The sequence below is a fragment of the Rousettus aegyptiacus genome, unplaced genomic scaffold (genome assembly GCF_014176215.1).
Source record: "Rousettus aegyptiacus isolate mRouAeg1 unplaced genomic scaffold, mRouAeg1.p scaffold_m13_p_11, whole genome shotgun sequence".
Classification (NCBI taxonomy): domain Eukaryota; kingdom Metazoa; phylum Chordata; class Mammalia; order Chiroptera; family Pteropodidae; genus Rousettus; species Rousettus aegyptiacus.
This window is the reverse complement of record NW_023416286.1, coordinates 84,186,024-84,202,108: the sequence shown is the minus strand read 5'-3', so window position 1 is coordinate 84,202,108 and position 16,085 is coordinate 84,186,024. Positions and strand designations below refer to the sequence as shown.

The 16,085-nt window shown below is 36.3% G+C and overlaps 1 protein-coding gene and 1 pseudogene across 2 annotated transcripts in view; one reads left to right on the top strand and one right to left on the bottom strand.

The window, feature by feature from the left end:
- The window catches only part of TDRD3 (tudor domain containing 3), a 133,994-nt gene that overhangs the window by 72,396 nt on the left and 45,513 nt on the right, over window positions 1–16,085 (top strand). For both annotated transcript variants that reach the window (XM_036228906.1, XM_036228907.1), the window contains exons 8-10: window positions 2,013–2,153; window positions 5,044–5,200; window positions 5,673–5,798. In XM_036228906.1, coding sequence (XP_036084799.1) covers window positions 2,013–2,153; window positions 5,044–5,200; window positions 5,673–5,798 — 424 coding nt within the window. The remainder of the gene's footprint in view (window positions 1–2,012; window positions 2,154–5,043; window positions 5,201–5,672; window positions 5,799–16,085) is intronic.
- LOC118609417 lies at window positions 11,940–12,058 on the bottom strand (annotated as a pseudogene).

Below are 16,085 nucleotides of genomic sequence, written 5' to 3'. Positions count from 1 at the left end.
AGCAGGGGACAGGATGTCGGAGGTTTGAGGAGTGAGGAGAATGTGTAAAATGATGGTCTAGAAGACAGAGAGCGAAGGGCCTGGGGAAGTGCAGTGTGATTGCGAGGCAGCCCGAAAGGCCCACTTGAGCTTCGTGGCTGTGGCGAGCTCACAGATGCCTGACTCTCATGACATGGGCAGGATGCCGCGGCCCATAACAGACAAGGTCAGTTGCCTTGTGGGTAACATTCAGGTTGTCATGTTTCTAGATATTTATATTTTTAGTGAGTGACAACTGTTCTAAAGCAGTAAGGAGCAATTCTGAAAATGCCGCTTATCCTATTCCTTAATCCATAAAATGGAAAGAAAATAATAAGGAAATGCATCCAGAAGTTGGGAATATTTCACTGGCACCAAAAGAAAAAGCGCTTCTGGAGTTACAGAATTTAAATTCCAGACATATATTTAATTTGGAACAGGTCAGGCTCCAGTCTTTCCAGGTAACTATGTTTAATATATTAAGCAAAACAGTAATACTGCCACCCGTTACGAGTGTTTTCCGCCTGCCAGCTACTGAATTCATCACTAAGATTGATGCCATTAATCTTGACAGCAGCCCAGTCAGGTAGCTTTTATCATCTCATTTAAAGCATAAGAAACTGGAAGCTCATGAAAGGAGGAAGTGACTTGCTGAAGAGCAGGAGCTCGGAAGTGGCCGAGCCAAAATGTAGTCCTAGCTTCGTCTAGCTCCAAAGCTACTGTTCTTAACTACGCTCCATTGTCTCCCAGTCTAATAAACTTTTTGTCATTTTAATATCAGTAATGACTATCAAGACATTCCAAACCTGTTCTGTGCTGGGGCTGCATAAACCAAAAATTGAATGAATCGAATAATACATCTTTGGTCTTCGAAGATGTTGTTTTAATTTTGATTTAAAGTAAATTTAAATATTTTGGTATATTAACTACCTATTAAATATATTTAATATATTCTCCATGAGTGCTTATCGAACATCATTTTTCTATCTTTCAGGTTTTATTTCTTTATATTTTTATCTGATTCAGAGTAATTTACCAGTGTTATAAAAATTTATATCTAGGATATTTTCTTACTGTAATCATTTTAAAACACATTTTAATATATTGATCATTATCTCTAATAAAAATCAAGTCTTGACTTCTTCCTCTTTTATTAGATCTGTTAGAACTATAAAAATATTATGTATGTAAGCAGATGTTTAATTTGATATTGTATAAGTAACAACTGTGGGATGCTTTTTCATCATGAATTTATATCTTTCCAAACCAGTGTTCTTTGTGTTCTAGTCTTTTCACAGTACTTTTGATAAAACATAAATGAAATCAAATCAATTTTCAAATTTGATCACATATATAATTATTCAAATAAGTCAGGTAAAATAAGAAATACGGACTTCAGAATTTTTATACATATTAGTAAGACATAGTATGTATAATTAATGCAAGTAATAACTTAGTAATGAGAGTTTCAATTCAGTGTTAAAATTTAATTTATTCATTTACTTCCTAAGGTTATAGGATCATATTATGGATTATGGACATAATGTAACTGATCTCTAGACAGGTTTAGTGCTATACTAAAGATAGCCTTGCCATGTAGCTGGATTTTTTTCTATCCCAGGTCTCATGATATTAGTCAAGTATTTTACCCTAGAATCATTTTTCACACCTAATCTCCACAGTGCTTATATTATTTTATTTTCTTCTAAATTATTGTCGATTTAAGTTTATTCTGATGACTTGCCTTAGAGGCTTAAAACATTATAATTATTTAATTATTTTATTACCTTCCCTGGATTTATGGAAAGAAGAGATTATGGTTCATAGGTATTTGTTTTAAAAGAATTAGGTAACATTTTTTTTCTCTCGTGTAAAGCATAACTAAGAACATAACTACTTCCATTTTGCTAGATAATTTTACTTGTAGCCTAGTCTTTAGAACCATTTTTAAATGCCATTTACTGACATCTCTTTTGTCTTTCTCTTATCTAAAGACCAAGACATTTGGAGGAGGAGGTGGTGGTGCTCGAGGTCATCTCAACGTGAGCGCTGCTGGCAACCGCAACAAGGAGACTTCACAGAAAGAAAAGTCAGTCAAATCAGAGGGGAAGCACGAAGGTGTCTACAGAGAACTGGTAAGGCTAACGAACCAACACAAAGTTGAGATGTTCTTCCTTTATCGCCCTGATGATTTGTTATTCTTTCTCACAATTACCACTGGCTTTGTTCAGTGTATTATGGATAGATGTGAAAACTCTAGGAAGGCTTTCATTAAGAATTACAGTTCACTCGTGGAAAATTTGGATGACTTAAAAAATAATTTTTTAGGATGGATTGATAAAAAGTCATCAAACTAAATAGAAGACACTCAATGGAATTTATATTCTAAAAGTTGATGCATCAAAAACAGTTATCTGACCTTCCTTACCTTTTTCCACATCTTTTCTCAAATTTTGTCTAAAGTGATTTTGTTTTGTTTTTTTGGAAAATATATATTGAAGCAAGCATATGTATATTATAGACTCAATGGCAAAATATACCTAGATTTTTAAGATAAATAAGAGGAATCGAACATATTTCTGATATGCTGCAGTGTCCCCAGATATAACGGAACTGACAAGAATTCATTTTTCTCTACCTTTAGAGGTTGAATGACTGGACGATTTTGTCTGTAGTGTACAGAATACTAAGACTAACCAAAATAACGGGGGTTTACTATGGTATAGCAGGAAATTCAGAAGAGGATGGTTACAAAGGCTGATAAATTCTTGTAACAATGTTAGCGCTCTGGTTGGCACTTCTGTGATTTCTTAGCTTTCTTCTTAGTGTTACGGGATTCTCCATGCATTAAATCTTCTTGCAAAAAAAGTTCAAAGGCTGGAAAGAAAGGGGCATTTCCCTGGGCATGGGTCTGTCTTATCAGATAAGAAAATATTTTCTGAAATCTCCAGCAAATTCCCTTTATGTCATATGGCTTAGAAATAGGTCACTGACCCACTTCCAGTCAGTCACTGGCCAGAGAGAATGGGTTTATAACTATGGGGCTAGGCTTTCTTTCCCTTAAACATATGACCAGCTCATCCTTAAAAAAAAAAAAAAAAAAAAAGTTTTCAGGTCCAGCGAGCTGAGAAAGGCATCGTCTCTAACTCAAGAAGCTCTTAAACTTGGGTAAATTGAGAACACTTGCCTAGGGCTATCTTGCAGTACAACACCAGAGACCTGCAGTCTGGGGTTGCTATAAGGGTTAAAAACATGTGAGAGGATTGACATCACAAAGATGGTGGAATAGAAAGCTCCAGAACTTAGCCCCTCCCCCAAAACAACTGTTGAGCTGACGGGCACTGTCCGAAGCAATTATTTTTAACCATGGAGCCTAGTCAAGCTCTTGCAACATCCAGAGTAGTGATTGATGGAGAAGAGGCTGGTCACAGCTGATCACAGAGATAAGGGGACAAAGACTTCAGTGGTCACATACTACAGAAATATAGCTTTGCAGAGCAAGTTCGGAAAGTTACTAAACAGACTTACAATATCACTCTAATTCAATCTCTTTATAAAAAGAGAAAATTTATACAAGGAGACAGACCCATATAGGGGAAAAATAATCTGGAGACACATAGCAAGAGGATGGTCATGTGATCGGAGTGATAGATCTACAAGCCAGGGAATACAATGGATTGCTAACTAACAAAAGGAGCTGGAAGAGGCAAGGAGGCTCTCCTCTAGAACTGTTAAAGAGAGCAAGGCCCTGCCAACAGCTCAGTCGAGACCTCGATTAACTGCAAGTCAGGTCAATGAGAAAGCTGGAATAAGTTAAACCAAGGTTGGATATTATCTGATTATTAAAAAGATTTTTAGTTAAGTTCTGTGTATGCGATAGTTTCTTTGTTGTTATTATTCAGCTTCAAGTATATAGTACATTGGTTAGACATTTATATAGTTTATAAAACGATCCCCCTGATTGCTTCTCTCCTCTAGTTAATTAGACATTTTTATTTGGGAGATAATTAGGACAGGGAAGGGTTTGGAAGGTTTGATTACTTTTTATATTCAGTTAAGTTTTTGAATAAAATGGATGAATTATAGTTTTGATGTCCAGTCCTTTTTACTTTTACCTTAGCATATCTACAGCAGAGATGTAAGTTTTTTCTTACGTGCCAATTCTGATCTATTAATAGTAGCTACTGTGCTTAGAAAGGATTCTGTGTTTGCAAGGACACGGTCAGCTTTTGGATAAAAGTGCTGTGCTTTTATCAAAGTCTACATGGGCATCAGAGTGGCTGTCTAACATGCATGCCATGCATGCGCTCTCTTAAAGCCTACCCATCTTAACTCTTAGATGTACAAAAGTTAGTTACGTATCCCTCAGCTGACTGTGGTTCAAGAAATTTGTTCACGGGATATATTTATATTACTTAAACAGTTATTGGATTGTACTCAGGTCTAGATTTGTCAAGGAGGTTTTGGGTTCTGGCATTTGTAAAGCAGATTTTTCTCTTCGGGGTACAGTTTGTCAAACATCCCAGAAGGTGTTGCTAATGAGTGCAGAGCAGGATGTTGAAACAGTAGAGGGTAGGAAAGAAACAGAGCTACTGAGATGGTACAGTTTTGTTAGTATCATTTTATATTTTGCATTTTTGGAGAGGCGCTATGTAAAGTACATTTCCTGTCTAGAATGGAGAAGTATTAACCATGGTAATTTTTAATTAGCTACTTTTCATTGTCTCTGTTATTTTCAAAAGTCTTTTCTGACACATCATAAAATTCCTTTTTGGTTTGCTTTGTTATGTTTTGCATTTGTAATGGTGCTTGTGAAGTCAGAGTACTCAGGGCACAGCCCTGCATATCATGCAATTCTTTCTTGACTATTGATATGACAAAAACAGCAAGTGAATGTTTTATGAATAGACATTTTTTTATAAGCATGAGATGCAATATTTAGTTAAAAAACAGTATATAGTTAAAAACATATACGTTGCTTAATTTATTGGCTCTCAGACCAGCTTTTCTCTTAATTCCTTACAGGTTGATGAAAAGGCTCTGAAGCACATAACAGAAATGGGCTTCAGTAAGGAAGCATCGAGGCAAGCTCTCATGGACAATGGCAACAACTTAGAAGCAGCGCTGAACGTACTCCTTAACAGCAATAAGCAGAAACCTGTCACGGGTCCACCTCTGCGAGGTATAGCTCATTAAGCAGTGTGCCAGATACTACCGTTTGCATTTCAGTGTAATATGTGTTGTTGGCAGTGGCTGGGTTTTATTGCTGTGGGAGCTGTAACTTCATTTACCATTGTGTCAAGCAGAAGAAACGCCAGTTTTGAACTAATCATTGCATAGTCAAGCATATGTGCTTTTTCAAGTTCTAACCCTATACTCTTTTAAAAACTAGTTTAAAAAATTTTATGAAAATGATTTTTTTCTTCAAAAGATAATTTACATGAAAACATTAAAATAGATCATTTAGAGGATTAAAAGTCCTAGTTAATACAATCATTTAAAAACTTTTATTATAAAAGGTATAGAATATACAGAAAAATCTGAGAAGAAATATATACAGAATCCTACTTAAGATGTCTGCGGATTATATTTTTGTGTATTTTCTTATTTTGTTTTTGCATGTATCATATGTGTGTCCTGCTTTACTTCTTAAGGTAAAGGAAAAGGCAGGGGGCGGATAAGATCTGAAGATGAAGAGGAACTGGGAAGTGCAAGGCCATCAGCACCAAGCACATTATTTGATTTCTTGGAATCTAAAATGGGGACTTTAAGCGTGGAAGGTAGGCTAACTTAAAGCAGATTTTTTTCTTAAAAGACCAAGGTTTATTAGTAATTATATGAAAAGTTTTAATAGAGCAAGTAACAATATGAACCTCTGTTTTGGGTATTTATAAATTTATTTAAGTATAGATTTTCTATCAGACAAAAGCACAGAAGAAAATTTAGTTACTTTCCAAAAATACTAAATAGCAGCTTATTTTTCTAACTATGTGATGAGTAATAATGCCAAACTCTTTCCCCACAACCTTACTAGATGACAGATTCAGCTGTGAAAATAAGTAGTTATGTTGGAGAAGTTATATAATCTTACATAATTTATTTCGATTGTGAAATTGGTCTATCTCTTCTTTTTCCACATATTATCTGTTATATCAAAATAGTCCCGCAGTGAGTGAATAAGCTTCTACAGTGTGATGTGTTTCTTAATATGATATACTCTAATGATTAACATAAATACTGTAAAGAGAAATAAGTATGTGTATCTTTTTTCCTTAACTGGAATATGGTAAATGTTTCTAAAATAGTAAGTTTTTCAAATATGATTCCAAAAATTTAGGGAAATATACTTTTAAATTTAGTTTTTACTTTTAGATATATTTTGAGTCAAACTAAAGCTCAGAGATAAAATGTGTTATGACAAATTTGAAATGTCCAGACATCACAAAAATAACTTATTTGCTAGATTACATAGAAAAGGCAGTGTATTATTTGAGAAACAAGTGTTTGATGCAGACATATGTAAGAGCAGTATGTATTGGTTTTCTATATATTATTACATATATACTAGCATGACGTATTGATTTTCTATTGTTGTTTAACAAATTACAACAAAATTACTAGCTTAAAACAACATAGATTTATTTATTTCATCATTCCTGTGAGTCAAGAATCCAGGCACAGCTTAATTAAGGCCTTTGCTCAGGGTCTCACATACTGAAATCAATATTTCAATTGGGTTATGAACATGCTAGAGGCTTGAGATCCTCTTACAAGTTCACTGGTTGTTAGCAAAACTTGGTTCCAAAATTCAATTTTTTGTGTATGTAGGACTCAGGTCCTCATTTTCTTGCCTGATGTTAGCTGGGAGTGTTGTCCACTGCTGAAGCCCTCACATCCTTGCCTTGTGACCCGCCTCGTAGGTAATTCACATCAGGTTCGTGTGCTTTTCTGCAAGGCCAGCAGAATCTCAGCTGCTTCTTCAGATCTCTGACTTCTTGATATTTTTGTCCCAACCTGCCTTCGCAGTATCCCAATCAGAGCTCCTTCAATTTCCTTTTAGCTTTCTGTCTCCCTACATTTGCTTTTGACTCTCAGAGTATCTCCTAAATCAAAATGAGGTTGAGACTGAGAAATGTATTTCTGCTGTGACCTGTGGACCTATAAATGCTTTAGTTCTCACAGAATGCATCCTATACCAAAAAAATGAAGTAATGTTAGCATTCTCCTTGAAAAAGGTATCAAAGGTAACTAAGATGTATGATGAGAATAATACACTCAAAACTGCATATCAGTGTTAGAGAGATTTACTTCTGAGGAGATAGAAATTTATGAACACATCTGTTAATAGTGGGTATTATTTTAGTCGAATATGTTATATTTATGTTCCTATTGTTAATATGACAGAGAGTCAGCTAGAATGTGAGAAAAATATGAACATTGTAATAGTATTCTAGACCTTTGATTTTCACAAGGACTATAGCCTATCACTTTCATAAATTCCAAAACTCAAGAAATTAAAGATATTTCTAATACTTGTACAGGCTTTTAAATTTTAAACATATTCACATGTTCCTGTGATCATCCTAATCCCAGAAATTACCTCCTCCTCTCTCGCCCAACCTAGAGTTTTCTGTTCTACTCGATGACCACAATTCTCAGAGAAGCAAATCTTTATTCTTTTCTAAAAGCACTGTGCAGGAATGCCAGCCAGCCAAGATGGGGGATGGGCGGAAGGCTTCCTGGAGGAGGTTGCATTTAGACAAGTACAAGGAAGGGTACCTGGGGAAAGGCAGTCCAAGCAGAGGGAGCTCTGGGTGTTCAGGCTTAGAGGCATCAGAACATCAGTTCCCTGTGCCTGTGAGGGCACAGGAGAGGTGGAAATAGAAGGCCAGAGACAGAAATGTCAGGTTAGACACAGGTCAAGAAGATTTTGTCCTAAGGAGTTTTTATTTTATCCAGATGGTAATGCAAAGCCATGAAAGAGGTTTTGGCGTGAGTGCAGTGAGGTTTGTTTGGTGCTCTTAGAAAATAATTTCTCAGCTGGTAAGGTGGAAATGCGATTGAGACTAAAGTGAAGTTACAATTCTATGGTGTCATGAGTAATTATTCGTGCTGTAAATGTAAAACAAAGGGTGCTATCATTTCTTTGTTTTTACTTTTAAAAACTTTCATCAAAGGTAATTGATCATTACATCTACTCCTCTTAGAGATTTTCTCTTATTTTTTTTAAACCGTATCTTTAAATTGGAATCAAACATAATCCTAGTTGACATTTTTATCAATTTTTTTTTAAAAAAAAATAAAGTTGGATTATATTGTTTTATGAGGAGTAATCAAAGTGTTTCATGTGGTATGTAATGACTTGGTGTCAATTTCAGAATATTCAGTGGATCATTTTATGATGGGATTGTGTTCCAAAAGGCTCTTTTATATAGATTTTTTTTTAATCTGGTTTAATTTTTAGATACTATAATTGGTAGCTAGATTATCAGGCCATCTCTAAAAGGTCAGTTTTAATGTCATCATATACCATAAGTTTATCAATATATTTCTTCAATAATACATAACTACCATTTAAAACAGTGCCCACTGGGAATATGTATTGTAAATTCCAACTTGGACAGGAGTAGGTTTGATTCTTTCCATTATCATGGAAGAAATCTGGGCTGGCCAGAGATGGAGAAAGGGATGCCTTGAGACAGTACTTCACTGTTTTAACTCTACATGCAAATAAATCCAGGGTAACCTTAGTTTGTTCTGAACAAAGATTAAAGGCATTGTGAGAAAAGTGGACAGAGTAACTCTCTTAATTGTTCTCTTCTGCTATCCCCATGTTTATGTAGCTTGTTTTGTAAATTATGTTTTGTTTCTTTATATTTTGTGTCAAAACTTTAGAAAATAGAATTGAGAATATGGCCCAGGTTTTTACAGAGTAAACACTTAGAGAAATATAAACACAATTCAAATAGAGATTTTTCGTGTGTGAAAAAGATAAGATTTAAATTAAACAAAGTTAGGAACTAGGAGCTCAAGCACCATTCATGAATGTTGGACATGGTCAGAGTTATCAAGTTTCCCTTTCTAGGACCCAGTCCCATCTCCCACTTTCCCCCTTTTATTTCTGAGTTCATGAAGTTCTGTAAGCCCTCAAGAAGCATGATTATCTGATGCTCTGTGGTCTGGGCTTCTTGGTAATAATTGAAAAGAGCAATTCTTAGCTGGTTGCTTCTGTGTCCTTTCTACTTTCAAACTTGCCAGCTTGTTTGTTTCTCGTAGGATTTCCTGAAGGCGGTAAGCAAGAAATAACCAACACTTTCCATCATCTCACATTTTCATACCAAGTTCTCTAAAAGCGTCGGCCTCGTCAGTTAGGTGGTCTCAGTTCCAAGACAACAGGTTTAACTACACGGTGAGAAGTGACAGCTTCCGGTTAGGGGGTGAGGGGACTTTCACTACCCTGCATCTCTCTTTTACTAAACAAGTTTCACAAATTAAGTTCTGTCACTTGTATCATCCTACTTGCTCATATAGCTGGAAAGTCTCTGTGTTAGAATTCTGCTTTTTTGTGCGTTGATAGACTGTCTTCACATGGAAGCAAAGATTGCCTAGGTTGCTCCAGGAACAGCATCAGGCCAACGTATAAGGTGGCATAATGACATATAAAGATATGCAGGTAAAAGGACTCATCTCAGTTTTGCAAGCACATTTTTCGTATAATTATTGGTTCCCCAAGCTCACCTGAGTCCCACTGGGTTTTGGCTTTAGCATGCGGGTAGCGACCAGAAAAGAAGAGAAAAGAACATTACAAGTATTGGTGTTAAATCTCCATCCATAATATAGGATAAAAGGTAATAAAAATATTTCTCAGGAACAAGCAAATGATCCTTGTACCTAGGAGATCAGATAGAAGAAGACTGTCCATCTCCTTATGTCTGTATCTGCCCCTTCTTAGGAAGCACAGGTGTCTTAATTGATTTCGTTAGGCTCGTACGCAAAGAGGAAGTAGTTCCCGTACTACTTCTTTCCTAAAAGTGGGGTTCTGTTACCAGAAGGAGGGGAGAATGGGATAGGGTCCTGGGGCAAGTTACAGAATCTCTTAAATTTTAATTTCTTTATTAGGAAGTTGGGAAATAGTAATAGCACCTAAGTTATAGGGTTGCTGAGAAGATTGAACTAGAAAATGCATATAAAATGCTAAGCACAGTGCTTGACACATAGGCCTCCGTATAAGGGTGGTTCCTGCTGCCACCGCCGTCACCGCCGCCACCACCACCACCACCATCAGCAGCAGTAGTAACAGCATCCTCCACTGTCATCTCCATCCCCACTACCTCATTTCAGGTCCTTAACCCCCACTGATTCTTTGTGGAAATCTGTCATTCCATCCTCCATATTGCTGTCAGTAATCTTTCAAAATGCAAGTTCGATCTCACTACCCCCTTGCTTAACAATCCATTGACTCTTCTCAGTGGCAGAATAAAATACAGACTATACTATATACACTGTTTTTATGGAGTTCCATTACTCTTTCCTGTGGATTTTGTCAGAGATAGTATTTGGTTAACAGTACTGCATAATTTCAAATTCTGCATAATATCCCAATGTAAATGATATATTTAGATGTTGGCAGATAAAGTAGGAATGGTCGATAGGTAATTCACATGAAGATACAGGCTTCTGATAGCCGTTAGAAGATGTCTCTTTTGTTTTTGTTTCATTTTCTTTTAAACAACTTTCAAGTCAGTTTAAATAGTTTGGCTTATGAATTTATAGTTAGCATTTTGAACACTGAATAGGACTTCAGGAAGGAAATGTGATATAATAGCAATAGCTTAATCAGAGAGGCAGGAAACTGGTCAAGGAGAGAGAGAATATGTATGTGCTGGGCCAGATGTTCTTGTGAAGCGTTTCCTCAAGAAAGGATCATCCAGGCATTGACTGCGGTGTGTATGTACATCTAATTGCATCAAACAGCATTGCTTCTCGTTTCCCTGTGCAGCTGATTGATGGAAATCGATGGCGGAGTGCCTGTTGGGAAGCCAGGGATTAATGGCCACCGTGTGAGTAGTCATAAGCTGTCAGCACAACAGAGAGAGTGTGTAGTATCTACACACTACCTGCCACTTTCTCTCTCCTCCTCCCCATCCCAGTGGCCTTCCCTGTCCTTGACCTTTTTTTCTTAGAGGACTGATTCCTTCCTATCATTCCATTGTTCTTAAAGTGCAGATTTCCCCCAGACTTCTAGATAGGGCTTTAAGCTTCACTAGAATGGTTTCGAGTTCTCTTCTGTGGATTTGTTACCTAAACAGTGAATAGTCTACGCCAAGGCTGCTTAGTGTCTGATCATGAATATGCACAGATCATGATGGAAATTGAGAATAAGTGTTCAGAAACTCTGTTAGCAATATGACAGTGCCTCAATATATGTTACTGCATTTTATAAAGTAATAGTCAATGGTTGGAAATTAAAATCAGAACCAACAACTACAACAAAACTCTTGGTCCTTTGCTAGAGTTAGTTTGAAATTCTCTGGTATATGTCGTTATGATGTTGGGGTCCCTTGATTTGCAAGCATTCTGACAACATAGCACCTGACATTTCATTTGTGTCAGGGCAGTGAGGCCAAGTAGTGTAAAGATAAACAAAACACCAGGTGGGAAGTAAAAAGGCGCTACGTGCTGCACATGTAATGTCCTAATTATGAATGTAAATTTAATAGGTATTTGAATTTGCTAATTAATTATGTATAGAAAATCATATGTGGACTTCAGGAACTTTAGTGAAAAAAAAATTTTTAATCTTCACTGACTTTTATTATTTAGTTATTTAGTTATTTATTTTTAGGCGAGACAACCCTTGGTTGACCTCACAGATTGCAAGGACTTTGTCAATTTACAATCCCTTATTTTTTTATTTTTTATGCCTACAGCACATGGTCTTCCTAGGTGGTCACCCATCTAAGTACTAACCAGTCCTGACCCTGCTTAGCTTCCAAGATCAGATGGGATCGGGCTTGTTCAGGGTAGCATGGCCGTAGACAAAAAATTTTAAAGGTAATATATAGAGACTTAAATTAGCTTATAAATTTGAAATATGCTTTTTAAAACATGTCTTAGAGCAAAAGGACAGTATAAAGGTAGAAACCAAGAATGCAGTTAGTTATTTTTTTTATCCAGTATTATAGCAGTGTATTTTTGCTGTTGCATAGGTGTTCCTCGATAAAATAAAAAAATAAAAATACAGGTAACAAATAAAAGAAAAGCAAACAGCTTATGATCTCATCACTATATTCTATTTTCATTCCTATTTATGAGATCACATTTACATCACCTGCTTCTGGCCCTAACAATATAATGTAATCACATTTCTATATAATTATATATTTCCCCCAGCATCATCAATTGTTATTCCATTTATGTTGTTAGTAATTTGAAAGTTGTTTCCAAATTTTGTTATAACAACCTTTAAAATATTTTTTATTTAAATTATTTACATATTGATGATTATTTTTTCAGATTAATGTATAGAAGTTAGATTAGTTGTCATACATATTTTTAAGATTTGTTAACCATGCTATCAGTTTTGATGCATACTTAATTTTCTTTGATTTTTAGATATCTAGAAGATGGATATAGCTTTTCTTACAATACTAGAACATGAGCCTCTTTTTCATTTTTGCCATTCTTCTGTTTCCCTCCTCAATTAAGTGTCCATTCATTTCAAACATTTATTGACCATAAAATAAAGTAATACGTGCTATATATTGAGCATCTACTATATGCTAGGAACTGTGCTAGTTGCCATGCATACAAATAAATCATTTAATCGTCTATAAATGCAAAATATATGTTGCTATTTTCATTTAACAAATAAATAGGTTTGAAGAGATAAAACATTTTACCCATAAGAAGAAGAGAATTTGGATCTTCGTCTGATTCCCAACTCAGAATTCTTTCTACCATGTTGCATTTCTAAGCACCTGTTAGGTTTTTTGTGCTGTAGGGAAGCAGAAAAGCAATCAAGAGTTTAATTTTAAGACACTTTAAGTTTTAAGAATCAAAGAGAGGTATTAAGCAGTCATTCGAAGATCAAGGAGACATGTAGGAGCCAGCCAAAGACCCAGACAGCGGCCAAGGAAGCAGGAAGAGCATGAGAGAAAGCTGAGAGATAAGGGTGAAGTTTCCGTTGGGTGTTCATGCGGCATCAGCAGTGTGCTGGTGAATGTGTAACAGCTGGTTCTGGGAGAAGAGATGAGGGTCGGGGAGGGATGCCCTGATTTTTAGCTTTCGCTCATGTCTGCAGTGTAAATGTTCCCACCATGGCTGATTTCCAGCCATCAGCATTTTAACATCTAGCCTGCAGATTTTCTGATGGTTTAATGGTCCGCTCTTGTACAATGTTCAGGCTGGCCGCAGCATACCACTGACTGGGGACCTTGACAAAAATAGTGCCAGTGAAGTGGTGGGGTTAGAAGACAAGCTGAAAGATATCAAGTATAGATAAATGTTATATGGGCATTATAATGATTATTTTGAAGAGAGTGGTAAGAAAGAGAACATATTTAATATAGCATGAAAACATTATGCCGTAGTCCTGGAGTGTTGAGTGATTTCTCTTCCTGTCTATTACATCGCCATATTTTTTTAAGGTTGTATTTTATTTTTATTATATATTTTAAAAAGTTATTATTTAATAACCACATGTATTTATATGTACCTGATAGGAATGAGACATAGTCCCTGGTTTAAGGCTTTGTAATCTAAGTCAGAATTCCTGCAGAATAAATTTAAAGAGGAAATAATTTTTAAAGGAAACAAGAATATAAATTTCGAGCTGATAGGCAAATTTTTATAGCCAGTGAGTTTTGTGATCATTAAAAAATATACACAATATTTAGAGGTATTTTACACAATAAGCCCTGATTCATATAATTGAGAAAATTACTTGAGAATTTTGAGGTAAAAAAATATGCGCAAACTGGCTTAAATATAGACATAGGATTATTAAAAAGCATTATGCTTCCGTTATAATGTGAACTCATGTACTAATCAGGTAATACCATCATTTTGTCACAAGTACCTTTAATGCTTTGTTTCTGTTTTGCTTTCCTCGTTGAATGAGTACTCAGCAGTAATTTCAGCTATTCTGCTTGAAGTGGCTTATGCGTCAGGAGGCAACCTGTTGGCCATGACACTGTAATTTTTACAAAATAGTATGTGAGCCCAGAAATGGGCATTCCTTTGGTTTTTCTTTTTTTAATTTCTCTTTATTTTAATTTTTCTGCCCCTTAAAGTGGCTTCAAGTTTCACCAGCATGTGTTGGCTTCAAATTGCAGGAGTTTCGCTGTAGTTTTTTTGTGAAATGTGCAAGAACACGTGTTGCAAAGATAACGTTGAATCCAAATGATTATGCTCATGATCCTGAAAAATATTAGCTTAGAATAAAATATCACAGAAGTTAAGTTTAATTTTTTGATGCTTCTTATATGCCAGTTTCAGTAGTTCCACCATATCCTCCTTTTTAGTTTTTACAGTCTTAATGATAAATTCCAGTTCTGTATGTTTAGTTGATTTCTCCAGTATTTTTTTCCCACTAAACAGTAATATTTGAGTTAAAGCAAAAATAACATGAAGTTGTTATTTCTAAATGGTTTTATACTCACAAGTTTAGTGTCTCGTGTATAAATGCTCAGTTTACCAATGAGGGACCTTCACTTGACTGACTGATGACTGCAGTGCTACATTCGATTAAACAGGTGTCCTGTTATTTTACATCCAGGCCATGCTAGGAAGGAAAATAATCCAATTTGACAGGAGTTCTGTAAGAAACACTGAAGTGTGATCGGCACTGCTTATTTACTCCTGAGGGCGGGTTAGAAGGAAAAGTGGCCCTTTGTAATTTAGGATTTCAGAACATTAGGATTCAGGATGATGACTCATGTAAGACATAGGAACTAAAAGGAACGCGATAGACTCCACGGAGCAATGTCACCATTCCCCATATCCTCACCTCCTGTTTTAAGTCTCCTTAGTCAGGGAAAGATAGCACTGTACTCACAGAGAGGCAGCACAGGCATTTTTTTTTTTTTCTTGAAAGTTGTTAGGAAAACAGAGAATAAGGACTATAAGAGATTTTGCTACCAAGATAGTGTGAGTAGAAGGTAATTACAAATAAGCTTTTCTTTTTTTTTTTTTTTCATGGTTTTTTTCCTTCATAAAAGCAATGCGTATCCACTCTGGGAAATTGCAAATGGTTGTTTTCTCAGCCCACAGTATTAACCTGGAGCCTACTATGCGCCAGGAACTGTGTTAGAAAGGGCATGTTGGCAAACAGAACACCGTTCAGAGGTCTTAAAGTCTAGCAGAGGCAAGTGGTTTGGGCAGTTCTCTCCATGCTACTGTCGTGCACGTTACCGAGGCACATACGAGGGTCGCCGGGCTCGGTCCCCATGGGCGTGGGGGACGAGGGACCTGCAAGAGGAAGTGAAGTCTAAGTTGAGACCTGAGGAGAAGGTACAGCGGAGACACCTGAGACATGTCCAGGCACTGAGCAGGCTCGGCTGCATACGTGATCATAATATATTGAAAATGCTCAGAACAAGACTTATTTCTTTAACCGATAAGAAAAGCTCTGAGAGTGGCTGTTAATAATTGATGGAAAAACAGTGAAACTGTAGTTAGAAAAGCCCTCTGAAGAGGACGTCACAGAATTTGTGTTTAATGTTTTCAGAGGTGGAAGAGAAATTAAAATTAATCTAATGTAATATTTTAGCTATGAAATTTGTGTTATAATCATATTCCTGCAATCTGTTTATAAAGAAAAGGAGGAAAATCATCTAAGTTAAACAGATGCATTCTCGCTTAATGGATCGATTTGCACAAATATATTTTTTTACCCTGGCCAATTTGTTTAATGTTAATCCTGACCCAGGGCCGATAAGGAGACACCGGCGATCCCCCGCAGCTGCCAACGCCTTCGCACTAGGACCTTGGCGCCGCTGTGCTGGGGCCGCGTGGCGGGAAAGTCCGTGGGGGCCTGGACCCTGACCGTTTGGTCCTGGCCAGTT